This window comes from Mobula birostris, chromosome 14, assembly GCF_030028105.1.
Source record: "Mobula birostris isolate sMobBir1 chromosome 14, sMobBir1.hap1, whole genome shotgun sequence".
Lineage (NCBI taxonomy): Eukaryota > Metazoa > Chordata > Chondrichthyes > Myliobatiformes > Myliobatidae > Mobula > Mobula birostris.
Window position 1 is genome coordinate 4,747,898 of NC_092383.1, and position 27,554 is coordinate 4,775,451.

The 27,554-nt window shown below is 45.2% G+C and overlaps 1 protein-coding gene across 6 annotated transcripts in view; it reads left to right on the top strand.

The window, feature by feature from the left end:
- LOC140209664 (uveal autoantigen with coiled-coil domains and ankyrin repeats protein-like) overlaps window positions 1-27,307 on the top strand; it is a 186,839-nt gene extending 159,532 nt beyond the window's left edge. For 3 of the 6 annotated variants that reach the window (XM_072278014.1, XM_072278018.1, XM_072278017.1), the window contains 7 exons: window positions 2,110-2,208; window positions 4,728-4,776; window positions 7,273-7,319; window positions 8,932-11,646; window positions 14,920-15,069; window positions 20,209-20,274; window positions 24,726-27,307. In XM_072278014.1, the coding sequence (XP_072134115.1) occupies window positions 2,110-2,208; window positions 4,728-4,776; window positions 7,273-7,319; window positions 8,932-11,646; window positions 14,920-15,069; window positions 20,209-20,274; window positions 24,726-24,797 (3,198 nt within the window). In that variant the 3' untranslated portion in view covers window positions 24,798-27,307. The remainder of the gene's footprint in view (window positions 1-2,109; window positions 2,209-4,727; window positions 4,777-7,272; window positions 7,320-8,931; window positions 11,647-14,919; window positions 15,070-20,208; window positions 20,275-24,725) is intronic. The other 3 variants (XM_072278016.1, XM_072278019.1, XM_072278020.1) reach the window with 3 other exon arrangements.
- The last annotated feature ends 247 nt before the right edge of the window (window positions 27,308-27,554 follow it).

The following is a 27,554-nucleotide window of genomic DNA, read 5'->3' on the forward strand; positions in this document are numbered from 1 at the left end:
TACCCTACAACCATCAGGTCCCACACCACCAGGTTCAGGAACAGTTATTACCCCACAACCATCAGGTCCCTCACCACCAGGTTCAGGAACAGTTATTACCCCACAACCATCAGGTCCCACACCACCAGGTTCAGGAACAGTTATTACCCCTCAACCATCAGGCTCCTGAACCAGTGTGGATAACTTCACTCACCTCAGCTCTGAACTGATTCTGTGGCCTACAGACTCACTTTCAAGGACCCTATAACTCATGGTGTCAGTATTTTGTTTTGCACACTGTCTTCTTTTCCCATTGTATATCTGTCAGTCTTTGTTTATATAGAGTATTTTGTAAATCCTTTATTTCTTTCACTGTCCTGTGAATGCCTTCAGGAAAATGAAACTCAAGGTAATATGTACATACTTTGATAATCAATTTACTTAAACTTTGAAACGTGCTGTGAACCTTCTGATCAACTGGAAACATAACTCAGTTTCTCTCTCTACAGACGCTGCCTGACCCACTGAGTGTTTCTGGCACTTGTTGTTCTTATTTGTATTTGCACATTTGCATTTTAATTATTTCTATTTTATTTACTAGTTTGTTTATTTATTTATCTATCCATCGACATCGTCCAGTTCGGAGTAGGCCCTTCTGGCCCTTCAAGCCGTGCTGCCCCAGCAACCACTGACGTAACGCTAACTTAATCACAGGGCAATTTACAAAGACCAATTAACCTCGCTTTGGACTGAGAGGAAACTGTAGCACCCGGAGAAAGCACACCGCATTCCACAGAGACTCCTTACGGAATGCCGCTGGGATTGAACTCGGAACTGCGGAATGTCCTGAGCTGTAATGAGCATCACACAATCTGCAAGGGTACTGGGGTGCCCACAGCTTCAATTTCTGTGTATCAGTGCTGTTTGTCTGAACTATTTTTCAAGTTCTGAATTCCACATTCAGAGCATTTCTGAATAAAAGTAATTCCTCTTGACTTCCCAATGGGGTTTATTCGGTTGTCTCAGTGTTGCTTTGGTTTGAGTTCCTCTCTAAAGGGCTGAGTATTTCGAATTCTTTCAAACTTCAATCATACCTCTTCCTCTCTCTTTCACGGAGGTCTCGTCTGTCATTCTTGATAGTTTGGCATCTTCTTCGTACATTTCTTTATAGCTTTTCATGACTCTATGTACATTTTACATTATACATGGTGTGCACCGTGGCCTAATCCAGAATTTGTATAAAATACCTTCTGTTCTTCCCAGTTCAGTCTCTGTGATAGTGACAATGCTTTGCAGTCCTGAAGCTGTTGATAACTCTGCCCTCCTCTCCACCCACTCCACTGCTCAACCCGCTCAGATCCTCCGGAAGATTGACTTATTTATTTTGTGAGATACAGCATGGAATAGAACCTTCCAGTCCTTTGAGCCGTGCCGTCCAGCAACCCCCGATTTAACTCCAGACGAAACACGGGACAATTTACACTGATCGATGAACCTACCTGGCAGCACACCTTCGGACTGTGGGAGGGAACCCACGGGGAGAACGTACGGACAGCTGTGGGAATTGAACCCGGGTCACTGGTTCTGTAAAGCGTTGTATTAACCACTACGCTGCCGTGCTCCAGATTCCAGTGTTAAATTTCTTGTCTCTTCAAAGCGTTGTCTGCTTTCAAAAGCTGCAGCAATCCTCGTTTTCTCAAGGGTCTGTGGCATTTTATTCTTTGCACCAGCTGCATTATTATTTGCTAATTAAACATCTGATCTATCATACTTGTGTATTCTTTGAATTCATCCCAGTTTTTCTTGATTGTCTATGCTACTGATTTGGTGTTGTCTGCAAAGCTTTTAATTGTTTATAATTCCTAGTTCTTGAATTACTCTGCTCTTTATCTCCTCTGCTCTACTGAGGGAATCTATTCTGATGGGTGAAGTGAAAGTCTCTGACAACATTCTTACATTTCCTAGTCAGAAACGCCCTAGTTTGCTCATATTTTTGTGATGTTCAGATTTTTGTAGCGTTCTCATAAGTGGAAAGTACTGCACCATCGGCACCAGTAAAACCCAGCACTGAATCCGCGTGATGGTGGAGCTGTGTTGATTTAAAGTCCTCTGCTCTGTCCAATCCTCCAGAAGCAGCAGCTGAAGAACTTATTGAAGGCACGAGACCGAGAACAGGAAGACAATTTGAAGATGCTCGAGAACCTGAGAGCAAAGCTTAAAACTTATGAGGTGTGTGGATGACGTTTATTTATTTACTGATTGATACAGCGGGGAACAGGCCTTTCTGCCCAGTGAGCTGCAATGCCTAGTAACCCCAGCAACCCTAGTAATCCTTTCAACCCCAGTAACCCCAGCAACCCTATTAACCCTAGTAATCCTAGCAACCCCAGCAATCCCAGTAATTCCAGTAACCCTAGCAATTCTAGCAACCCTAGCAACCCCAGTAACCCTAGTAATCCTAGCAACCCCAGCCTAATCACAGGTCAATTACAATGACCAATTAACCTGGTACGACTTTGAACTATGAGAGGACCCCCCCCCCCCCGGTCATAGGAAGAACATACAAACTCCTGACAGAGGATGCTGGAATTGAGCTCCGAAGTCCAGCGCCCTGAGCTATAATAGCGTCTCGCTAGCTGATACGCTACTGGGGCGACTCAGAGAATGACAGTTCAGGAGCCATTCATCGTTGCTAACATGGAGTCGGAGAGCAGATACGTGCTCTGTATCCTATTCAGTGTAGTCACCAGCTGCTTTAGGTTGGTGCTTACAGCACAGGCAGTCCATTCGTTCAATCCAATGGGCTAGTGCTAGTGTCAGCAGTCCACAAGGACCTCCCGGTGTTCCTTGTCTAATTCTAACTTCCTTGGAGGTTCATCCAATTTTCCCTCAAATGTCCTTATGCTACACCCTGTATAGTGAATCCCTTCTTGTCTCCCCTCGAGAGAGAATTCTTAAGATAGCTCCAGTGAATGTCATTTCCATCCAGCCCGGGGCACCACAGTGGTGCTGTCACAGCTCAGGGCATTCTGGAGTTTGGAGCTCAGTTCTGTTGCCATCTGTAATGAGTTTGTACGTTCTTCCCGTGAACCACGTGACCGTTCCAGTTTCCTCCCACAGTCCAAAGACCTATCAATTAGTAGGCTAGTCATAGTCATGGTGATACTTTATTGATCCTGGGGGAAATTGGTTTTCGTTACAGTTGCGCCATAAATAATAAATAGTAATTAAAACATAAATAGTTAAATAGTAATATGTAAATTATACCAGGAAATAAGTCCAGGACCAGCCTATTGGCTCAGGGTGTCTGACCCTCCAAGGGTCAGTGTAAATTGACCCTTGGAGGGTCAGGCTAATTGGTCAGTGTGAATTGTCCTGTGGTTAGACTAGTGTTAAATAGATGGGTTGCTGGACAGTGCAGCTCATGGGGTGAGAACGTCTTGTCCCACACTGAATTTCTAAAGAAAAAGGTTCAAAGGTTCATTTATTATCAAAGTATGTATGCAATATGCAACTCTGAAATTCGTTTTCTCCAGATAGCCACGAAACAAAACCATGGAAGCCACTTGAAGAAAAACATCAATCCCCTCCCCTCCCCCCACCATGCAGAAAAGCAAATCAGCAAACTGCGAGAACATCAAGCCCCAACCCCCACCCACACGGAAATACTTACAAATCGCGCCAAATTTAAATCGCGCAATGGCAGCGGAGGTGAAACTTAATAGTCTCTCTTATTGTGACTGTACCGTAATAAGTAATGGGGCATTCAACCCATTTGCCAGGGCAGGCTGGTCACTCTTGCCCCAGGGCAGGTGGGGGGGGGGTATCATTCAGTTGGATATGCAAACTCATTGGCTTCCCCTGTGAGCTGTGCTCCAGACGTCCCTAACCTCTCCTGCACTGTGCTTGTACTGAGGGGCTGTCGCAATTAACTCTCCTGCTTGTGTTGGGGGCTCCCAGTTGCGTCCTTTCAATAGTCATGTTCTGAATCACCTCTTTAATCCCCTATTTGGAGATGGAGAGCAAATCCAGCCCCTCACATTCCCATCTGTTCTGTGTTCACTGACTGAGCTAAGTTTTACTGCCTTTAAGTGCCTGCAGAAATCGTGGTGCATTTTGCTGACTTGAATTGGTTTAAGATGAATTGTGAAATTATCTTTGAAGAAGAGGATGAAAACAATTTTCCGCTCTTTGGGTACGCATTCCGTGTTACAGTCTAGTCAAGGGATATCATTCTGAATATTTCCCTGGCTTTGTGGTTCAAAGGAGGCTTGTGTGTAAGCAGATAAGAAGTAGAAGAGAACTCAATCTCTTTCATCTTCTAAGACATGCATTAGGACAGTCTGGTTCCTGGAGATTTAGTGCTCAGAACACTCTACTTCTCCTCCTGGCTTCCACACAACCTCAAGTTTAGTCACTCTGTGATAAGCAGCCATTCCTTCAGCTTTCAGGTCTGTAAACTCTGGAATTCCTTTACCAAATTCCTCTCTCTCATTAAAGATGTTCCTCAAAACCCATTGCTTGACCAAGTATTTGATCTGTCTGAATACCACCGCTTGTGACTCACTGTCAATTCTCATTGGGTAAGATACTGTTTTTAAAAAAAAAACTTGTATATTCTCTTCTGTTAAGTTTGCTACATATTCAAGTTGCTCTCAAAGCATCAGGGAAGCCTCTTGAATTGAGCTGTTTAGTGTATTGAAGTAATTTGAATTGAGCTAATTAGTGTGTTTCTTTTATGTTTGCAGACTGGCCATTTGTGTGAACAGATGACACCTGGCATCCAGGTGGCAAAAGGTGAGATCTTAATGACTAGATATTCTACTACGCCCGTGAATTTACGTTTGGAATCGTCAGTAGACAGGTTCATTGATGAATGGCCACTCGAATATTGTAGTGTCAGAGACAAATGTATTGGATAAATCTGTACTTGTTGTGTAACTTAATTGGTTTGAGGGCTACGTTCTTCAGTATGAAAATTCATAAATATGAGAAATTAAAATGCAGGAATCTCAAAAGTCAAAGCAAAATTTATTATCAAAGTATGCGTGTATGTCACTACATACTACTTCCAGATTCATTTTCTTGCATTTCTTTCTAATAATAATGAGGACTAATAGAAACTACTTTTTGCAGGCATTTATAGGAAAATGATTACAATAGAACTTAGGAAAAGCTATATATAAACAAGGACTAACAACCAACGTGCAATGAAGACAAACTGTGCGAATAAAAAAATAATACTGAGGAGTTGAGTTGTACAGAGCCCTTGAAAGTGAGTCTGTAGGTTATAGAGTCACTCCTGAGTTGTGGTGGGTGAAGTTATCCACGACAGTCCGCGAGCCTGACGGTTGTAGAACTGCCAGACCCCATTGGACGTTGGTGATGTGGAATGTTGCAAGTCCATTTCATTGGTTTATTGGCTGGCAACGGGGGACAATGAGGACTAGGCCTGAAACCATGGTGTCGCCTGTTAGCAGCTGCCCAGGGTGAGGCGGTGTAGCATGGCATCCCTGATGGAGTGGTTGCTGCCCCCCCAGTGTTTGTTCAGCAGAGCACATGGCGGATTGTGTTCTTCTGCAGACTGCTGCAACATTCATGGACTCAAGGACTTAGGCTGTCTATTTTTTGTGTGACCGTATATTAGTCCTTAAGGTTGTTACAGCCAGGGGTGGTAATGAGGCCAAGCACCTACTGTCTATTAAATGCTCCCAGTGACGTGCACCTCAAATAGTCCGCGACAACCAAGCCCACTTCCTGGCCTTCACGTGTGGCTTAGCTGCTGAACCTGGTAGAGCCATTTCTACTGCCAGGAGAAGGGGAAAAGGTGGGGTACTGGCACCTTAAAACCAGTTGTCTTGGGCAGATGGGGCTCGTCAGCCGGGATTGGCAGCTCATCTAGGAGAAGGAAAACTCCAAACTCAAGCCTCCACTGTGCTGTGGCTGTACCCATTTATGGGGGAGGCTTCGGGAGTAAACCCAGAGGGAAAAATCCAGAGATGGAGCCCCCAAGGCAGTCCCAGGTTGAGTTCAATGCTGACTAGCAACTCCCACGATGCTGCTGGTACCAAACTGTATTGGTCTCTGCTATTCCTTTAGGTTCATCAATTGCATGGTAAGAGGGAGCTTGTTACATGGGCAACAGCTTGCTCTCCGTATCGTACTGCCCTGGCTTGCATATCTAGACAGCGAGGACACAACATCCATGGTCGACCCTGACTGACAGAGGTCTCAGACTGTGTTTTACTGCTATCTTATATGTGCTATATGTGCCTTGTGCTGTGTATGACTTTTGGTATTGTGTTTTGGACCTTGGTCCCTGAGTTATGCTGTTTTGTTTGGTGGTATTCATGTATGGTTGAATGATAATTGAACCTTCCCAAACTTAGTGGTTGTGTTGGACTCAATGCTCCTGTACCCCTTGCCCAGTGCTAGTGGCGAGAAGGGAGCATGGACTGGATGGTGGGACACAACTCCACAAATATCTCAATAAGTCAATAACTTTGCAATCTCTCCTGACTATCACTTGCTTTCCGAAATTATTGTGGGTGCTGTATTGTAAGTGATATTCTGTCAGTTTCTTGGGTTGTGAACTGTTAATTTAGTAAGCTGTGGTGATGCTTAAAAGATCTTGCTGTTTTGAGACTGCAAAAGTTATATTTTTTTTTGTACCTCTGTTGCATTGACCCAATAATCTCGGTTTTGATGAGGTTATTGTCTTCAAGTGGAATGAGTTTCCTGATTGATTCTCGGTTAACTGGCGGGTGTTTAGGGCAGATGTAATGCAGTTCAATCATTTGCCTTTATTGATGTCTTAGGCTTTGCTGTCCCAGTAGAGCCACGATGTGCAATTAGAAGCAAGCTGAAATAATATCATCTTCCTCCTTTGGACCTGACCTTAGTCAGAAAGAACGTTCAGATGTTCCAGGGTTTCTGTATCGAAAATCTTTTAACAAGCATGTGGTGGTTTCAGTTGGCAGTGTTTACATTTTTTGTCACCTTTGGGGTGGGTTAAGGAATGAAATGTTTTCGAACATAGAACAGTACGGCAGAGCACAGGCCCTTCGGCCCACAATGTTGTGCTAACCTTTTAACCTACTCTAAGATCAATCTAAACCCTTCCCTCTCTCGTAGCCCTCCATTTCATTCCTTTTGGGGCTGCTTGGAAAATAATATTGCAAACACGGTTACTGGATGGGCAGTTTGTGAAGCTACCAAATGTAATTGAAAATTGTGCAGTCTTTGAAGTGAGTAATTGTTTTCTGTTTTTGTCTCTTCTGAAATATGTGAAAGAAGAACTGGCTCCAAAGGAAGTTAACCTCCCGAGTGTTGAGTTGCAAGTAAGTGTTTCCTTTACCCTGTCTGACCAGTAAGTGGACAAGCAAAGCCCGACTTTCTTAGCAGAGAGTTAATAGACCAGGTTTGGTATGTCTAGCGAATATCTACAGAGGTACTGTGGAGAGCATTCTAACTGTCTGGTGTGGGGGCTCCAATGCACAGGACCGGAAACAGATGCAGAGGGTTGTAGCCCAGCCAGGTTCATCATGAACACCATTGCACTGTCGAGGACCCCTTCAAAACGCAACGCCTCAGCAAGGCAGCATCCAACATTCGGGACCCCCATTCTCCACAATTTATTTTACATATTTGTGAATCTGCTGGGAGCAAAGGATGTTGGGAATGGCGAGGACGGCGCGCAGTGGGAGGGGTGTGGCACAGGTGGCAGAGAAGGAGTGCCATGATCGGGCGAGGGGGTAACTTGGGTGCAGACACACTCCGCCTTCAGACACCAGGCAAGCTAATTTTATTCCAAACAATTCATTTATTGATCATTACAGAAAGTCTCTCTGGTGCTACCTGCTCCCTCCCTGCTCCCTTCTCCCTCCCCCACTTCTCTGCCCCCCCCCACTTTTCCCTCCCCCCCCTTTTCCCTCCCCCCCCCCCCCTTTTCCCAACCAAGTCTTGGGCACCCTAGCCATATATTTATGCCTCAGACTAAGTACTTGCTTGGAAGAAAGGTCTGGCAATCTACTTCCGCATCTTACCACGAAAACCCTATGGACAACTGCACTATCCACAGGGTTGACGTGAGTTGACGATGACCCAACAGCACTGAACAACGAGACCTTTGCCCAGTCCTGTATTTTAGAGGCTTTTGGAATTGATCAGCAATATTGAAGGTGATATGCTCGATATTTTATGGTTACGCTATTTTGTTTCAATATTCAATTGGATGCAAGTCTTTTGTGGAAAGTCTAATTAAAATACTGACTTGCGTAATCAATTTAGCTGCTTCAGTGGATTTTTTTAACAGCTTCTGATCATATCACTGTATTGCAACATCTGACCCCTTATTTCAATGTTTTGTCATGGTCCCTGTAAAGTTCAAGTTTATCGTTACTCAGCCATACAGGTGTATCCAGCTAAACAAAAAACCAAAGAGTAAATAGTCATCGTCATACTTTATTGATCCCGAGGGAAATTGGTTTTTGCCATAATTGGTACAGTTACACCATAAATAATTAAGTAGTAATAAACCATAAATAATTAAATAGTAATATGTAAATTATGCCAGGATATAAGTCCTATTGGCTCAGGGTGTCTGACCCTCCAAGGGAGGAGTTGTAAAGTTTGATGGCCACAGGCAGGAATGACTTCCTATGACGCTCTGTGTTGCATCTCGGTGGAATGAGTCTCTGGCTGAATGTACTCCTGTGCCCAACCAGTACATTATGTAGTGGATGGGAGACATTGTCCAAGATGGCATTGTCCAAAATGACAGAAACGTCAGAATCCCCAAACTCCCCACCCCAGTGCACTTGGGATCATGGCACTATTTCTCTAATCAGTTCGGGATAAAATTGTCAAGTTCTGGTTATTTAATACTAATTGTTATGTTTTATTAATGGCTTTCTAACTGTGTGTGTATTTATATATATTTTGTAATTTCAGCAATCATCAAAATCAGTTTTCGGTTCAAATGATAAGCTGCCGACTGATCAGGGTGTGGCTGGTGCACACGAGGGTTTGAAGAAGGATCTGGAGATGATGAGGAGGAGGTCTGAGATGTCAAGGAAGGAGAAGGAAAGTCTTCAGCAGGAGCTGCTGAGCAGGAGTAAGCAGTGTGACGCTCTGAGAGAGGAGCGTGACCGTGTGAAGCAGGAATCCGAGGAGCAGATCGGGCAGCTGGAGGACGCACTGAGTGAAGTGCAGAAACGAATGTTTGAGTCGGAGGGCAAGGTGAAAGTCCTCCAAGCTCACGTCATCGCCCTGAAGGACCACCTTTCCAAGCAGGGCTCGGTGGGCAGCGGTAGGGCGGTGGAGGAGCTTCGAAACCAGCTGAGGGAAGTGAAAGCCAAGCATGAGGAGGCTGCAGCCAACGTGGAGAGGCTGCAGCAGCAGATCAGGCTCGGCACTTTGCAGATTGAAGAATCGGCTGAGGTAGCGAAGGTGGAGCGGTACAGGGAGGAGGTGGAAGAGCTGAAGAAGGCTGTGAGCACGGCGGAGCAGAGGAAGCAGGAGGCGGAGCGAAGGGCCGGCGGCGTTGAGAGTGAATTGAAGAGTGTCAGGGTCAAGCTGTCACAATGCGTGCCGGCCGAGGAGTTTGAGAACATGAGGAACTCGTTCCTCAGTACTTTGGAAGAGAAGGAGAAGAAGGTGGTGTCAGTGCAGACTAAGTATGAGAGGGCTCAGTTGGAAGTCACTCAACTGCGGAAGGACCTGGAGCAAGAGAGAGCTCAGACAGCGGCATGTGTGAAGGCGGAACAGTACCAGTTGCTGAGAAGAACGTTGGAGAGCCAGAGTAGTACTCTTACTGACGTTACACAGAAGCATCAGCGGCTGCAGGAGGAGAATGAAGCTGCTCAGCAGGAGAATGCCACTGTCAAAGCTGAACTGCAGGAGTTGAACCTCAAGCTGAAAACGCATTATGTACCCTTGACAATGCATGACACAATGAAATCCTCACTCAACCAGACTATTGAAGATCTGAACGGGCAACTGTCTGAGGTGACACAAAGGTACAAGGGTACTTTGACAGAAGCAGAAACGCTGAAAATTGAGAGGGACACTCTAAGCAAGAATCTTAATCACATGTCGACTCAGTATATTCCTGCAGAGAAGCACGAGGAGGAGATAATGGCTCTGAATGCTATCATTGGCACGTCGAAGAAGGAGCTGGAAGATCTGAGTAAGAAGTATGGCCAGGCACAACAGCAGACTGAGAATGTACTGATAGAATTAGCTGCCGTGAAAGACTCATTGAAGAATCAGTATGTATCACTGGAAAAGCATGAGGAACTCAAATCCCAGCTGAACACCACCTCAGAGAAGGCTACGATGGAGCTGTCGGCAGTGAAACAGAGATGCAGTGAAGTGGAGGGTGAGCTGGCAAAGAGTGAGAAAGAAAACCGGGATCTGAAAGAGCAGTTGGCTGTCCTTCAAGATGAAGTTCAGAAGGACTATGTGAGTCTTCAACTGCATGAGGAAATGAAGGCTGCCTTGAATAGGAAGGGGGAGGAACTGCAGATGAAAGTTGACGATTCGCAGCTGAATTACAGAAAGGCTCAGGAGAAAGTTGCACAACTGAACAAGGAAAAGGAAAGCCAGGTGAATGAATTTCGAGTACTACAAGAATCCATCAAGTCTCAGTTTGTTCCCATTGAAACTTACGAAGAAAACCAGAATAAATTTAACGTCTTGGTGACCGAACTGAACTATCGGTTGTTGGAGAAGACACAGCAATGTTCTGCTGTCCAGGAGCAAGCTGAGGGATACAAGGCAGAAATGGATGAGCTGATGGAAAAGGTTAGGCAATTGGAGGAAAGCTTGGAGTGCCAGTACATTTCCAAAGCTGTGCACGAAGAAATGGAAGACAAGTTGGTCAGTGGTATGAGAGAAAAGACTGAGCAGGTAGAAGAGGTGAAGAGGAGGTTTGTGGATGCGGAAATGAAAAATGAGAGGTTGCAGGCAGAGAATGCCAGGCTGCTGTTAACCATCCATAAGCTGGAAGAGAAGATAGAGTCAGAATGCATACCTGTCGAGGAGTTTGAGACCATGAAAAAATCACTAAGCGACAGGATTACAGAGCTACAGGAGGAACAGGAAAAAGTGAAGGAGTCTTGGGTGCAGGAGCAAGCGAAAGTAGCCAGCCTCCTCCTCGAGCTGGAGGACCAGAAGAAGAATTCTCTCCCACTTCAACAGCATAATGCATTGAAAGAGAAGTTGCAAGAAGATATTGCAGGGCTGAAGAGCCAGGTGAATGAGAGAGAGGAAGAAATGAAAGGGAAGGTTCTGGAGATTTCCAGGCTACAAGTAGGTACGGAGGCAATGAACAGAACAATCGAAGAGCTGAAGGCAAGGCAAGCGTCAGATCTGTCAGAACACAAAAGCGTGAAGGCCGCCTTGGAGGCTCAGATCAACTCGCTGAGTGAAAACCTGGCGAGCCTGAAAGAGAGGCACGAGCAAATGTCTACAGAAGTGTTGCGCGCCAAAGAGAAGGAGTTGTCGGCTAAAGATGAGAAGGAGACCTTTCAGTCCAGAACTTTCAGCTTCGAGCAGGAGGTTAAGGAACTAAAGAACAAGTACGATGAATCCATGGCCACCATCTGTGATCTGCAGAAAAGTATTCAGGAGTCTGCCAAACAAATTGAGGCCAAGGACAACCGGGTAATGTGAAAGGAGGGGTCTGTATTGACATCTGGGCATTGTGGGTGCTAAGTTAGAACATAGAACAGTACAGCACAATAGAGGCCCTTCAGCCCACAATGTTATGCTGACCTTTTAACCCACTCTAAGATCAATTTAACCTTTCCCTCCCATATAACCTTCTATTTTCTTTCATCCAGGTGCCTATCTAAGAGTTTCTTAAATACCCCTAATGTATCTTCCTCTACCATTACACCTGGCAGGGTATTCCACACACCCACCAATTTTTGTAAAGAATTTACCTCTGACGTCCCCCTCTATACTTTCCTCCAAATACCTTAATTATGCCCCTTTGTATTGTCTGTGCTGGTGGTGTAGGAGTGTACGCACCCAGACTTTGGAACAAGAGGGCATGGGTTCGAATCTGGCTGGCCCCATGCACGCTTTCCATCCGTGCTGGGTTGAGCGTCAAGCTAGCAACTCGGCCTCGTAAAGAACAGATAGACGCTAAAGAAACAGCAAGGTTGCCACCCGATGTGCCAAACAATGCATGGGGAGGAACTTGTATCACCCATTTCCATCCTGGGGAAAAACTGGCTATTTATAGCCTCCTGTCAGCTTGTACACATCTATCAAGTCACCTCTCATCTTCCTGCATTGTATATCTCGGGCCCTTCAACCCATCTAGTCTGTCTGCAGCTCAGAAATGGGCCTTTCAGCCCATCTAGTCTGTACCAAACGATTCTGCCTGGTCCCATCGTCCTGCACCTGGACCATAGCCCTCCATAGCCCTCCATACCCCTCCCATCCATGTGCTTATCCAAACTTCGCTTAAACGTTGCAACCAAACCCACATCTGCCCCTTGTTCCCACTTGTTGTTCTCGCCTCTGACGAAGTCAAAGATGAATAAAAATTGAATAAGGAGTTTGGAGGAACATCTTTAGCCAGAGTGGAGAAAACAGGGGATTTGCTTGCGTGAGCGAAGTATGAGAGATTGATGAGGGAATAGGAGAAAGTACAAACTCCGGACATGCAGCGGTGGTGTTGAACCACTCGCATGTTCTCATTTGAGTAATTTAGTGTGGAGAAATTGGATGCTGTATTTCTTACGTTGGAGTGGTTGCAAATGCTTTGAAAGTACTAATTATCCGTGAGTCTCTGTGAAATGAACCGGGTCAGATAAAGTTCAAATAGTTTAATTTAATATAAGAGAATGTATACAGTATACAACCTCAAATTCTTACTCTTCACAGATTTCCACGAAACAAGAAAACCAAAAGAATGTACGGTAGAAACATCAGAACCCTGAAGCGCCCCCCCCCCCAAAGAAACGTTGTTGAGAGTCCATCAAAAAGTACAGTCCATAACCTGGCACTCTGGTATCTCAGACGGGCTCTGGCGCCATCTGTTGTGCAGAAGGAGTACAGCCCAAGGCATCGACTATTTATTCCTCTCCATAGACGTTGCCTGACCTGCCGAGTTCCTCCAGCATTTTGTGTGTGTGTGTTGCTGCAGAAATGTTATTCTTTAGTTGCAGTAGACTGTTTCAGAAACCTTAGTGTGGGGTTGTAAATCCCTAAATCTCATCAAATCTATAGTAAAACTCAACGGACCATCTGGAAATTCCGAGGCTTGGCGTCTGGCTCACCAGCTAATGTTTGCTGCGCTCCCTTTCGACTTGCTGGAGTCCTGTTTCTGATATTCCCTTTGATCCTACCTCATTCCCTGGGAAATTTATCACAAGATCAAGTAACAAATTTAAAAAGTGACTTAAGAATTGTGTTGAAGTGTTAATATCTGAATCACATTCAATAGTCTGAAACATCTGCTAATCCAACACCACCAAGTTCCTGAGTGTGTTGCAGCAGTGAAGTTTTAGTGCATCAATGCTATCCTCCCTTGCAGTGTGACACCTTGGTGTGAAATGACAAAGTTGTGATACAAAATCAAACTAAATTGCTCCCTTTCTCACTTCCTTTCAGTCACCTGATGTTCAGATACTCCAGCACCTAGTGTCACTTTATGTACAAACATCAAGCTATCTATACAAACTAGGGTGGCGGGGTGGTGATATGTCTTTACCAAAGGAGGGGCAAGGCGCTCCTTCCCTCCGCTAGCCTGCAGGTCACCCTTGAGCAAGGTGTGGCACCTGTTAAGACCCCCCCCCTCCTGATCAGGTTCACTTGAAGCCATGGGAGCAGGTGGTGGATGGTCGTATGAGCAGCTGGTGCACATCACAAGTCTTGGTTATCCAACCAATGACGCCAGGCAGATCATCTCTGAAGAGTATTGATAATGTCTGGGGTCTCCCATCTTGTAAAGTCACCGCCCAGAAGAAGGCAATGGCAAACCACTTCTGTAGAAAAATTTGCCAAGAACAATTGATGCAAAGACTTGTGATCACCCATGTCATACAACGACGCACATAACGATATAAGCTAATCGTATGTATAAACAGCTGCACTGAAACAGTTACTAAAAGTAGTATTTAATAGAATTATATTTATATTCATTGTGTTTTTTTATGCTGCATTGGATCCAGAGTAACATTTCACCTTTCACACTTACCCTATGACCTCTGGTTGTTGTCCCTCCCAACTTCAGTGGAAAAAACCTGCTTGAATTTACCCTATCAATACCCCTCATTCTTTGGTATATTTCTATCGAAGTTCCACTCGTTCTCATTCTCTCCAGGGAATAAAGTTCTAACCTCCTCAGCCTCTCTCTACAACATGGGTCGTCGAGTCAAACTTCAAAGTACATTTCTTATCAAAGTGTATGTGCAGTATACAAATCTGAAATTTGTTTTCCCCACTGGCAGTCACGAGACAAAGGAACACCATGGAATCAACCCGTTCAAAGAAAAGCATCAAGCCCCCGCCCCATGCACAAAAAAATCGCGCAAACGGTAAGGAAATAAGCGAGAGAAAACAGACTGGCATATTTCAAAACAGTTCAGCTCAGTGCTCGTTATTTGCAGACCGCCCTGATTCAAAGATCGCCCAATAATAGTAACAAAAAAAGAGTGACCAGAATTAGAATGAGAAATAGAACACGTCATAAAAACTGAATTAGAGTCCAAATCCACAATCCATGTCAATTAAACTTCACTCTGAGTTGGGATGTATTTTCTGGCTCTGTAACAATCTACTGCAATTAAAGAATAAACTTATTTCTGCGCTGATTTTTCTGACCCAGTTCATTTCAGAGAGCCTCGTGTACAGTTATACTGTATCCTGTCCTGTCTCTCAGTGGTGTGTGATTGACGTAAATTGTGCTTCCTCCCCGGACAGATAACGGAGCTGTTGAATGACGTGGAGAGGCTGAAACAGGCGCTGAACGGTCTCTCGCAGCTTTCCTACTCTGCCGGTAACACTAAGAGACCAAGCCAGCAGGTGGAGGCACTCCAGAACCAAGTCAAAGCCCTGGAGCAGCGGCTGGCTGTAAGTCGAATATACATGATGCACCTACACTTTAAATGTGCAGGGAGCCTCAAGGCACTGTGTTGTGGCTTCACTGTGTTTTCTTCAGTGTTGTATAATTACTGAGATACAGCGCAGAATTGGCCCTTACAGCCAAGCTGCCCAGTTTAATCCTAGCCTAATCACAGAACAATTCACAATGACCAATTCTCCTACCAACCGTTACACTTTTGGACTGTGGGAGGAAACTGGAGCACCAGAGGAAATCCACTAGATCATGGGGAGAGCGAACAAACAGAGATGGGAATTGAACCCATCTGTAAAGCGTTGTGCTAACCACTACACTACCGTACGGCCCCATCTTCAAACAACTATTTACTAAAGCCCATCATCCCTACTCTTTTGTGGGCCAGTCTTTCAAGTTGTACCCAGGTGTAGCCCATCTTCAAAGATCCTTCCTCTCCCAGGGATGAGGTCTTTGGAGCTTCTGTTGCCGTTTCTGTAGCTCTGGGATTTTACGGGATGGGGTTACGAGCCCCTTGCCCAACCCTCCTCCTTTTGCAGTCAGGCTTGGGACTATGGCAGAGTTAATTTCAGCCCAGGTTGGAAATAATGTTTTCTTTATTGCTGATGGAGATGAGGTGATGGCCAGGTCCGCAGACTGAAAGGAAATTTTGAGGGGTATAGATGGGATAAACGCAAGCAGACTTTTTCCTCTGAGGTTGGGTGGGACTACAACTGGAAGTCTTGGGTTAAGGGTAAAGGGTAAAAGGTTTAAGGGGGAAATGAGGGGAAACTTCACTCAGAGAGGTGTTGAGTGTGTGGAGCGAGCTGCCAGTGCAAGTGGTGCATGCGAGCTCAATTTCAATGTTAAGAGAAGTTTAGGTACGTGGATGGTCCTGGTACAGGTGAATGGGAGTAGTCAGTTTAAATGGTTTTGGCATGGACTAGATGGGCCAAAGGGCCTGATTCTGTGCTGTACTTCTCTGTGACTCTAATGTCATTTCCAGTACACAGGTGTAAAGGAGAATGAAATAATTGTTACTCCAGATCTGATGCATCACAACAATACCATAATGTCACCACGATCATTATGTGCCGAGTCATATGACATGGGTGATCATGGTCTTCCCACGACCATGATTGTTCTTGGCAATTTTTTCTACAGAAATGGTTTGCCATTGCCTTCTTCTGGGCAGTGTCGTTACAAGACGGGTGACCCCAGCCATTATCAATACTCTTCAGAGATTGTCTTCCTGGCATCAGTGGTCTCACAACCAGGACTGGTGATCTGCACCGGCTGCTCGTACAACCGCCCAGCACCTGCTCCCATGACTTCGCCTGACCCTGATCGGTGGAGGTGGGGGGAGACTAAGCAGGTGCCACAGCTTGTCCAAGGGTGACCTGCGGTCTAGTGGAGGGAAGGAGTGCCTTGCGCCTTACACCTCCTTTGGTAGAGATGTGTCTCCACCCGCCACCCTCAATAACATAGAGAGTACAATAATAATAATAAACTTTAAAAAATATTAATACGCAAGATAGCTTATAACACAGATTAAATGTACCATACATTGATGGATTATATATTTATGCATAAAGTGACGTTAGGTGCAGAAGTGATTGTACTTAAGGTGACTCTGAGAGGAAATGATGAAGTAGTGGTGTTGGGGGTGTGGAGGGGTGGGTGGGTTACTGGGGGGAGGTGTTGATCAGTCTTACTGCTTGAGAAAGGTAACTTTTTGAGTCTGGTGGTGCTGGTGCAGCCCACGTAGCCCCCTCCCTCGAGAGAGGGACAGCAGTCACTGAGCAAGGTGGGTGAGATCCCTCACGATAGAACTAGCCTTTTTCTGCCATCTTTTTTATGTAATAGCAGGTAGGCTGGTGCCTGTGATATTTTGGGCAGTTTTGAGTGTTACTGATGTTGTGAGATGTCTTTTTCCTTAATTGAGTAAAAAGATTAAAGTGGAAAGAGTGCAGAGAAAATTTACAAGGATGTTGCTAGGACTGGAGGACCTGAGTTATAAGGAAAGATTGAATAGGTTAGAACTTTATCCCTTGGAATCTAGAAGACTGAGGAGAGCTTTGATAGAGATGTACAAAATTATGAGGGTTACAGGGTAAATAAAAGCAGGCTTTTTCCATTGAAATTGGCTTGGTTACAGCTAGAGGTCATTGTTTAAGGGTGAAAGGTGAAATGTTTAAGGGGAACTCTGGGGGAAGCTCCTTCACTCAGAGTCGTGACAGAGTGGGACAAGCTCCTTGCATAAGTGGTACCTGCGAGCTCGATTTCAATGTTTAAGAGAAGTTTGGATAGGTACGGGGATGGTAGGGGTATGATCTAGGTGTGGGTTAATGTAGGGGTCCCCAACCTTTTTTGCACCGCGGACCGGTTTAATATTGACAATATTCTTGTGGACCTGCCGACTGGGGGGAGGGAAGGGATGTGTTCGAGTAGGGTTAAACTCACCGCAACATGTCTTTTACAGTTAGGGTTGCCAACTTTCCCACTCCCAAATAAGGGACAAAAGTAGCAGTCAAATCCCGGGACACTTTACCCCAGGAAAGACTACCATGACCATAAAGCCTTGCGCGGGCACCTGTGTGCACATGCGCATACGTGCCGATTTTTTTTCCCCCGCAAATTGGTTTTGCCTTCATCTTCCTGACTATACAGTACATACATTATCTAGGCTGTGTATTTATCATATTATTCCTGCTTTTACTATATGTTAGTGTTATTTATTTTTGGTTTTATGTGTTATTTTGTATGATTTGTTAGGTTATTTTTCGGGTCTGGGAACGCTCACAAATTTTTCCCATATAAATTAATGGTAATTGCTTCTTCACTTCACGCCATTTCGGCAGAAAAAGTTTCACAGGAACGCTCTACCTTAGCGGGGGAGGTACGGGACAAGGGTGGTCCCGTATGGGACAAACTAATTTAGCCCCAATATACAGGATGTCCCGGCAAATATGGGACAGTCGGCAACCCTATGTTCAAGTTCAACAGTGCGTGACAGGGAATGAGGAAAGGTGCAGCTGACTCATATTGTTTCCTCGCGGCCCGGTAGCACATGCTTTGCGGCCCGGTGGTTGGGGACCGCTGGGTTAATGGGACTCATAGTTTAAATGGATTGGCAAGGACTAGATGGGCCAAATAGCCTGTTTCTGTGCTGCAGTTTTCTGTGATCTAAAAAGTTGAGCTAAATTGTTCACCTTGTATGCTAACGCAAGGTTAAATTAGTGATAATCTGCCTTTGGTTCATTCTGGTTATTTAAGATGTAAGGATACAATAAAAATATTAAACTTTAATTTTCATGATTCATAGCAGTAAATTTTCAAGTATTAAAAATGTTGAGCAGTATGTGTGAATTTCCAGAGCAGGGAGTAAGGAACAATTAATCTTCGTATGCTGTGTTACTCACCTTGCTGTATGCCAAAGGAATATTGAATTATCATGTTGAATATTACATATTGGTTTTCTTTCACGTGTCCTCTGTACTAGTTCAGAATATGTTGTGGATAAAATGTGATGTGCACTCAGTGGCCATCTGTGCGTCTGCTCATTAATACAAATCTCTAATCAGCCAATCATGGCAACAACTCCATGCAGAAAAGCATCCAGACATGGTCAAGAGGTTCATTTGTTGTTCAGACCAAAAATCAGAGTAGGGAAGAAATGTGATCTAAGTGACTTTGACCGTGGTGCCAGATGGGATGGTTTGAGTATCTCAGAAACTGCTGATCCAGGGATTTTCACACACGACAGTGTCTAGAGTTTACAGAGAAAGGTGCAAAAAACAGCAACATCCAGTGCGTGGCAGTTCTGTGGGGGGGGGGGGAATGCCTTGTTAATGAGAGAGGTCAGAGGAGAATGGCCAGACTGGTTCAAGCTGACAGGGAGGTGACAGTAATTCAAATAATCGCACGTCACAACAGTGGTGTGCAGAAGAGCATCTCTGAACGCACAACACGTCAAACCTTGAAGTAAACGTGCTACAGCAGCTGAAGACAACAAACGTACACTCTGCGGCCTCTTTCTTAGGTACAGGAGGTGCCACTTCACGTTCTGGCAACATCCTTGCAAATTTTCTTTCTATTATTTCAGTCTTTTTGATATCTTTCCTGAAGGTACTGTAGGTGCTTAGATCATTAAATGTGCCTGTTAAGTGTAGCCTTTCATGATCTGACAGATTTAGGGTGTCCTAATGATGAATTCTTTCCTGACTTAACCTGCACCACTTACTCAGCTTGATCAACCCTGCTGGGGCCTAGGCCGCCATCAGCTGCTCGCCAGCGTCCTCTGTCCTGGGCCAGTCTCTCAAGTTGCCCCAGGTGTCACCCATAATCCTGGTCCTTCCTCTCCCAGGGATGAGGTCTTTGGGACTTTCGTTGCCATTTCTGTAGCTCTGGGTTATTATGGGATGGAATTGCTAGCCCCAGGCCTAACCCTCCTTTCGCAGCCGAGCTTGAAGCTGTCCATGGTGGCGTTTTATCCTCCACCAGCTCGGATAAACCTGAATCAAATTGGAAAGCAGAGAGGAAAAAAAAACTGCACCTTCTAGAATCCTGAAGCGAAAGTATTGCTGGAAATAATTCAGCAGATCAAGTAGTGTGCGGAGAGACAGACAGAATTTGGGTTAATTGGCCTCTCATCAGAACTGGTAAATTAAGGAAACAATGTTGTTGCTGAGAGTTATAGGGGTGGGAAAAACAGCATATCTGTGACAGGTGGAAACCAGGGTCATCCGAACAACCTGGATCTCCACCCGTCACAAACTTTCTCTTCCGTCTGCAACCTCGTTTCTTACTTCCCTGATTCTGATGAAGGAACATTGACCTGTATTGTTAGCCATTTCACTCTCTGTATATAATAGATAAAGATTCGATAAAGATGAGCTTTATTTGTCATATCTGCATTGAAATATCCCCATTGCATGTCTACGGCTCTGCCGTGGAAAGTGTGAAGAGCGCGAAGTTCCTTGGTGTGCATGTGATTGTTGATCTAACCTGGGCCCTCCATTCTAGTCAAACTGGCATAGCACTGTCTCCACTTTCTGAGGAGACTGAGGTGTGCAAAGCTCCCCGCTCCCGTTCTAACGGCTTTTTTTTGATGTTTTGCCCAGTTTTTAATCCGCGTCTTTTCCGATTCTCCACAGGATGCTGATCGGCAACACCGCGAGGTTATTGCCATCTACCGGACACACCTCCTCAATGCTGCACAGGTAGGGGGTGCTGCGGGCAGAAGCGTTGCACAAGCCCCGTTAGCAACGTTCCTGACTCTAGAAATACATCAATGCTGCAGTCGGAGACTCGTACAGAGGATGCTTCCTATAGCGGGGAAGGCTAGGCTCGGAACACAAGGACATCCCTTCAGAACAGAGTCGAGGAATTTCTTTAGTCGGAGGGTGGTAAATCTGTAGAGTTCATTGTCACGATTCACTGCCAGTATATTTAAAGCGGAAGATTATATTTAAAAGAGATATAATGCGGAGGTTTCATAAGGCATCGATCAGACCGCATTTCGAGTATTGTCAGCAGTTTTGGGCCCCATATCTATGAAAGGATGTGCTGACATTGGAGAGAGTCCAGAGGAGGTTTACAAGAATAATCCCAGGAATGAGGGGGATCATCATTAAAATTATGAGGGGGAGAGATAGAGTTGACGTGGATAGGCTTTTTCCATTTAGAGTGGGGGAGATTCAAACAAGAGGACATGAGTTGAAAGTTAAAGGGCAAAAGTTTAGGGGTAACATGAGGGGGAACTTCTTTACTCAGAGAGTGGGAGCTGTGTGGAACGAGCTTCCAGCAGAAGTGGTTGAGGCAGGTTTGATGTTGTCATTTAAGGTTAAATTGGACAGATATATGGACAGGAAAGGAATGGAGGGTTATGGGCTGAGTGCAGGTCAGTGGGACTAGGTGAGAGTAAGAGTTCGGCATGGACTAGAAGGGTCGAGATCACCTGTTTCTGTGCTGTTATATGAAAGGGGAGATATGTGTGTCTCGGGGCCTGTACTCACAGGTGTTTGGAAGAATGAAGGGGGTGGGGTATCTCATTGAAACCTGCTGAAAGGTCCAGTATAGCCAGGCCTGTTAGGACATGGAGAGGATGTTAATAGTAGGGGGGGTGTCCAGGACCAGAGGACACAGCCTCAGAGTAGAAGGATGTCCCTTTAGAATAGAGATGAGGAGGGATTTCTTTATCTCGTGAATGTTGAATCTGTGGAATTCATTTCCAGAGACAGCTGTGGAGGCCATGTTATTGGGTGTACTTAAAGTGGAGGTTGATAGGTTCCTGATTAGTAAGAGTGTGAAAGGTTATGGAGAGAAGGCCGGAGAATGGGAATTCAGCCATCATCGAATGTCAGGCCAGACTCTGGGCCAAATGCATTAATTTTGCTCCTGGTCTTCTGGTCTTATAGCACAGAAACTGCCCTTTCATCTCAACTGGTGATGAAAATTCCCAACCAATCTGGTCCCATTTTCCCACTCTTGGCCTATATCCCTCTAGTCCAGGGGTTCCTGCAGGCCCCTCAGTTAATGGTAGGGGTTCATGGCATAAGAATGGCTGGGAACCCCTGACCTAAACCTCCCCCCCCCCCCCCCCCCTTTATCCACTTACTTTTTAAAAAGTGATGTTAACCACTTTCTCTGGCAGCTCGGTCCATTTACAGACTATACTCTGGATGGAAATATTTTATCAATGTTTTGTGAGAGGCAGAAATTGTATTTAATCCCTCGCTGTCTTTGGAGGGAATTGAAACTCCTGTCCCTGAACGGCGGGTTCTGATCTGTGGTTCCAAGCCCCCCGATCTTTTGTTGGACTGTTCTAACATAGAACGTTACAACACAGTGCAGGCCTTTCAGCCCACAATGTTGTGCTGAACTTTTAACCTGCTCTAAGATCAATCTAATCCTTCCCTCCTGCACAGCCTCCATTTCTCCATCATCCATCTGCCTACCTAAGTCACTGTTAAATGTTCCTAGTGCATTTGCCACTACCACTAGCTAGGCGTTCACCACTTTCTGTGTTTAAAAAAAAACTCTTTGACATCTCCTCTGTACTTTCCTCTAATCACCTTCAAACTATGTTCTCTTGTATTAACAGGGATGTCCCCACTGTAGTCATAAAGTCATACAATACTACAGGACAGATAAGGCCATTCAGCCCATCTAGTCTGTGCTGACCTCCAGAACCCTCCCATCCATGTACTCATCCAAACTTCTCTAAAATATTCAAAGTTCAAATCTTCCAGTTTAAGATGGCACTGGTGACCCTTGGCTGGTGGCTAAGGAAACAAGGATAGCAACTGAGTGCTTTGTTAACCACACTTTTTCTGGCAAACGATCATCGCAAGTAATAGTCTGCAACTTCCCTTTGGACTTGGAAACAATTCGACGTGGCGGAACCGAGGCGAGGCGAGGTGGCGGGCTTGTCACCAAGAGTGTGGAAGAGAGTGAAAGGTCAGGTAGAGGACGAATCGAAGCTGTGGGGTCTGGGCCTCAGAGTGTGTCGATGCTACTGAACACGAAATCCGGGCAGAGATTTACAGGCCGAATTGAGGCGGTGAAGTCTGGCATAACCAAGCAGCAGAACCCATTGCTTGGACAGAAATTTCTGTGCGGAGCCTGATTGAAAAGGTCAGGGTGTCAGGGCCTGAGGTGAGGTGGGGGCCAGTTCAGATCGCATCTTGAAGCAGCAGGACCCAGTGTTCTGACGGAGAGTTCAGTGCCAGACCAGATTGAAAAGGTCAGGGTGTCAGGGCCTGAGGCAAGTTGGGGACTGGTTCAGATCGCATCTTGAAGCAGCAGGACCCAGTGTTCTGACGGAGTGTTCAGTGCTGAACCAGATTGAAAAGGTCAGGGTGTCGGGGCCGAGCTGAGGTGGGGTGGTTCAGATTGCATCTTGAATCAGCAGAACCCAATTTTTGGACAGAGAGTTAAGTGCTGGGCCAGATTGAAAAGGTCAGGGTGTCAGGTTAAGGTGAGGTGGGGGGCTGGTTCAGATTACATCTTGAAGCAGCAGGACCCAGTGTTTGGATGGAGAGTTCAGTGCTGAACCAGATTAAAAAGGCCAGGGTGTCAGGGCCTGAGAGTTAAGTTCCGGACCAAATTGAAGAGATCAGGGCGTCAGGGCCGAGCTGAGGTGGGGTGCTCAGATCGCTGCTCCACGGTGTTTACTCGGCTCTGCACTGAACTATGGGACTCCCGCGGACTTCAGTTCAGAAACACTATTTGCTTGCGGTTACTGTTTGCATGATGTTTCCTTTAATTGCGCATTGGGTGTCCAGTGGTCTTTTTATGGGCTATTTTATTCTTTGATTTTCTTATGGGTTCATTTTTATGGGCATGAAATGGCTTTTATTCTCTGCCTGTTAGACGGTCTTTGGTTTCTTTCTTTCATGGCTGCCTGCTAGGAGACAAATCTCAAGGTCAGATAATGTATAAATACCTTGATAATAAATGTACTTTGAACTCAATGGAAAAAGCCTGCTTGCATTTACATCCCTCATAACTTTATACACCCCTATCAAATCTCCCCTCATTCTCCTACACTCCAGAGACCTATTCAACCTTCCTCTAAAACTCAGATTGTCATGTCCCGGGAACATCCTTGTAAATGTTCTCAGTCCTCTTACAATCTTATTGATATCTTTCTCGTAGTAAGGTGACCAGCGCTGCACTGCATTGACGTGGGATCTTAGGTTAGATTACCTTTTTCTGTCACGTGCACATTTTGAAATATAAAGCAAAGTGCGCTGTTTGTGACAAGTTAAATCAGTGGGGATTGTGCTGGGCAGCCCGCAAGTTTCACAGTAATTCACAACTCACTAACCCTAACCCTAATTTGGACCGTGGGAGGAAACCGGAGCACCCGGAGGAAACCCACGTGGTCACGGGGAGAACGTACAAACTCCTTTCAGACTGCAGCGGTAATCGAACCCCGGTCTTCCAGCTGGCAGGGTAAAGCATTCTGCTGACTACTGAGCTACCATGCACCCTGTTTGTGGACAGATGGGAGAAGCAGACGCTGGGAATAGAGGTGGCGGAGTGAATATTTAACAGCTAAGAGTAGGGGTGGTTTTGATGAGCGAGGTCAGTCACTAGAGGACGAAGTGTTGTTGATAAAGGAGGTGCGAATTTTTGGGGGGAAGCAGAGAAGATTCAATGACGCCTTTCAAAAGGGAATTGGAGAAACTTCGGGAAGAAAAGTTCAGGTCTCTGGGGAAGGAGCGGAGGAATGGGACTGATCCAACAGCCCTGACAAAGAGCCGATGCTGTTGTATTGGGCCAAACCTCTTTTGTTTCACCCTCTGGATGTTATCAGGTGGCCTACAGATAACGAACAGCAGAGCACTAGATTGAACTGAACTGAATGTGCCTGCGTTGCGGGTTGGTGTTTTATATATTCATTTTTTTTCCACTTTTTTTTTTGCTGTTTGCGCAATTTTTTTTTTGTGCTTTGGGGATTTGAGGTTGATGGTTTTCTTTGTTTCGTGGCTGTCTCTGGGAAGAAGAGCCACAGGGTTGTATACTGCATATGCACTTAAGTAACTTTGAATATTTGCTTGTACACTCACTCTGACACCTAATCCTTCCCTTCATTTTAACTTTAAAATAATGTGTGTCGAAGGAAAGTCTGTTCAGCAGCTTTTTTTCTCCCTTCTCTTGTCAGGGTCACATGGATGAAGATGTCCAAGCTGCTTTATTGCAGATCATTCGGATGAGGCAGGAGTTTGTCTGCTAGCAGAAGGCTGGAGCCTGACTATTTACCCTGGCTGTGTTAAAGGCTGCCGCAAGTCTACTGGAAGTTGCTGGACAGTATATCCGGTGGCTCAAGTTGTTCACCTTTTTAAAATAAGCCCCTTAATACCGGGGGGTAAAAAGCCAAACCTATTCCAATTTGCACCCTCCCACATTCGTCATTTCAGATATGTTGCTTTATTAAGAGTACAATTCAGTTCGTATTACTGGAACGAGCAAATAAATGCTACAGATTGAAGTTACATTTTCATCTTTGACACCATTGTCATTTGATTAGGTTTCATGCCAATCTTTAGCCCTGCCTGACCCCCTTGGGAAATCTGTAGCCACAGAAGTCTGTTTTAACTTGCGCCTTGGCCCCAGGAGTTTAGTAATGTGTTGGACTTGGGTTGCGTTGTTCTGTGACATTTACAGAACTGGAAGTGTGAAAGCCTGCTGCAGAGCCCAACATCCGATGGGCAAATATTCTATTAGTTGCAGTCCCTTTCATGGGCCTCCTGGGATGCGGTGAGCTTTGAGTCCAGGAAGATTTACAGACATAACAAACTTAAAGCAAATGTTTAGTTTGCTTTGATGTCCGACGTGAGCCGCAAACATGTTGTAAAAAGATGCATTTTGCATTTTACAAACCAGCGGCTGTTTCCACCAACCTTTGACATCTTGGCACACAGTTCCAACTTGTTTCTTTTTGCTTATTGGCCCTCTGGATTTTTTTTTGATTTTCTTTACAAACTGGCTGTTTATTTTCTCAAATGTGGAGACTGTTTTTGAGGAACGAAAGGAAGTATGAAGAGAATGGCCATAATCAGATCTTCTGAGGATGGGTGGGATATCGAACTGTTGACATGTCGTCACGATCAAATGATTACTATCAGTAGTATTTGTAGTTGTATACTTTTTTTTAATCAAACTCTGATCACGTACAGTTCCCTTCCTTTTCCTGTGAGATTTGAGTCTCGGGTGGCTTAACAATTCTTGTTGTGTTCATCCCTTGTGACAACGGAGCAAGAAAAGAGGGTCCTTAGGTCACAGCTAGTGCTGTGTACACACTCAGTGCGTGTGTCCCCCGACCTGTGATGGGTACAGCAAGGCCATTACTATCATCTGAAATACAGGCTGTCTTCAGATTTTCTACCCACAAATTAATTTAATTGCTGAAGAATTATAGTTCACTTCCACCACTGAATTGTAGTTTCCCTGTCTTTAGTGTTGAAGCTTCGATGTACAGGGTGCAATAACTATCTGTATACAATGAGACAATAATCTGATCTCTTAAACAGTCCCTGAAACAACCATCACTATGAAACAAATATAAACTAGTTCTAATGTGCAGAGAGCTTAACCCAGTTAAAATCGATATTATTTCAAAGCAAGTATATATATATCTACAGCAATGCCACAAATTCTGTAAGTTTCTGTGCTGACCCTTAATTCCACATTGAAGGCAAGGGTGGTGTAATGTTTCCTTTATCGAGTTACTTGGCTGGCCAAGTCCGAGTTCTAATTTAACTGTTAATCAAAGTGCTAACTTTTCGCAGCAAGTTTGTAGGTTTGCGTTCGGCTTCTGCTGTACACTGTTAGTGCTTAGTGCAGTCGGAACTGTCCTTTTGATTCGATTCTTTACCAAACCGAGGTACTGTGCTATTTCTCAGCTGGACTGGTCCTGCAATTTTTGTTACTGAGTTATACTGGATACGTGAACCTGTGTTTAATTTTGCCAGTATTCATCACTTTATTCCTCGAGCACATCAAATAGTTACCTATTTGTAATGTGACTGGATTGAATGTTACAGAATGAAGATTGTACATCTAATTATACATCTTGCTGTTCATGACTGAATCCTTTCTTTCGATGTTAGTTACAACTCCATCCGCTACCCACTGATTGGGTGGATTGTCCGGTAACTTCAGGGTGGAAGGGCATAGTCTCTAGTCACCCAAAGTCAAAGCCAAGTTCACTGTCATCTGCACAAGTACGTTTATGCACGTGTGCAATGAAAAGCTTACTTGCAGCATCATCACAGGCACAGAGCACAATTCACAAATAAAACATGAACTGTAGACAATTTTTACAAGAAAATACAATTGGAGCAAATCAAACACAAGATCTGTTTTAGTGCAAACTGGTCAGTGTTGCTAAACTGCAATGTTTAGGGCTGTGCTGGTTGAAGGGGAGTAACTGTTCATGAACCTGGTGGTGTGGGAGTTCAGGTTTCTGAACCTCCTGCGAGCAGATGGCATGGCCTAGATGGTGGAGATCTTTAATAATGGATGCTGCCTTCTTGGGGCTGCAGCTTCTGTAGATACAACTGATGGAGGGGAGGGAGATGCCCCTGATGCACAGCGCAGCAGGCTGGTGAATCTGTGCTGCTGGGATCCTGGTAGAGTGGAGAGTGGGCTGGGATCCTGGTACATTCGAGGATGAGCTGGGATCCTCGTAGAGTCGAGGATGAGCTGGGATCCTCGTAGAGTCGAGGGTGAGCTGGGATCCTGGTAGAGTCGAGGGTGGGCTGGGATCCTGGTAGAGTGGAGGGTGAGCTGGGATCCTGGTAGAGTGGAGGGTGGGCTGGGATCCTGGTACATTCGAGGATGAGCTGGGATCCTCGTAGAGTCGAGGATGAGCTGGGATCCTCGTAGAGTCGAGGGTGAGCTGGGATCCTGGTAGAGTCGAGGGTGGGCTGGGATCCTGGTAGAGTGGAGGGTGAGCTGGGATCCTGGTAGAGTGGAGGGTGAGCTGGGA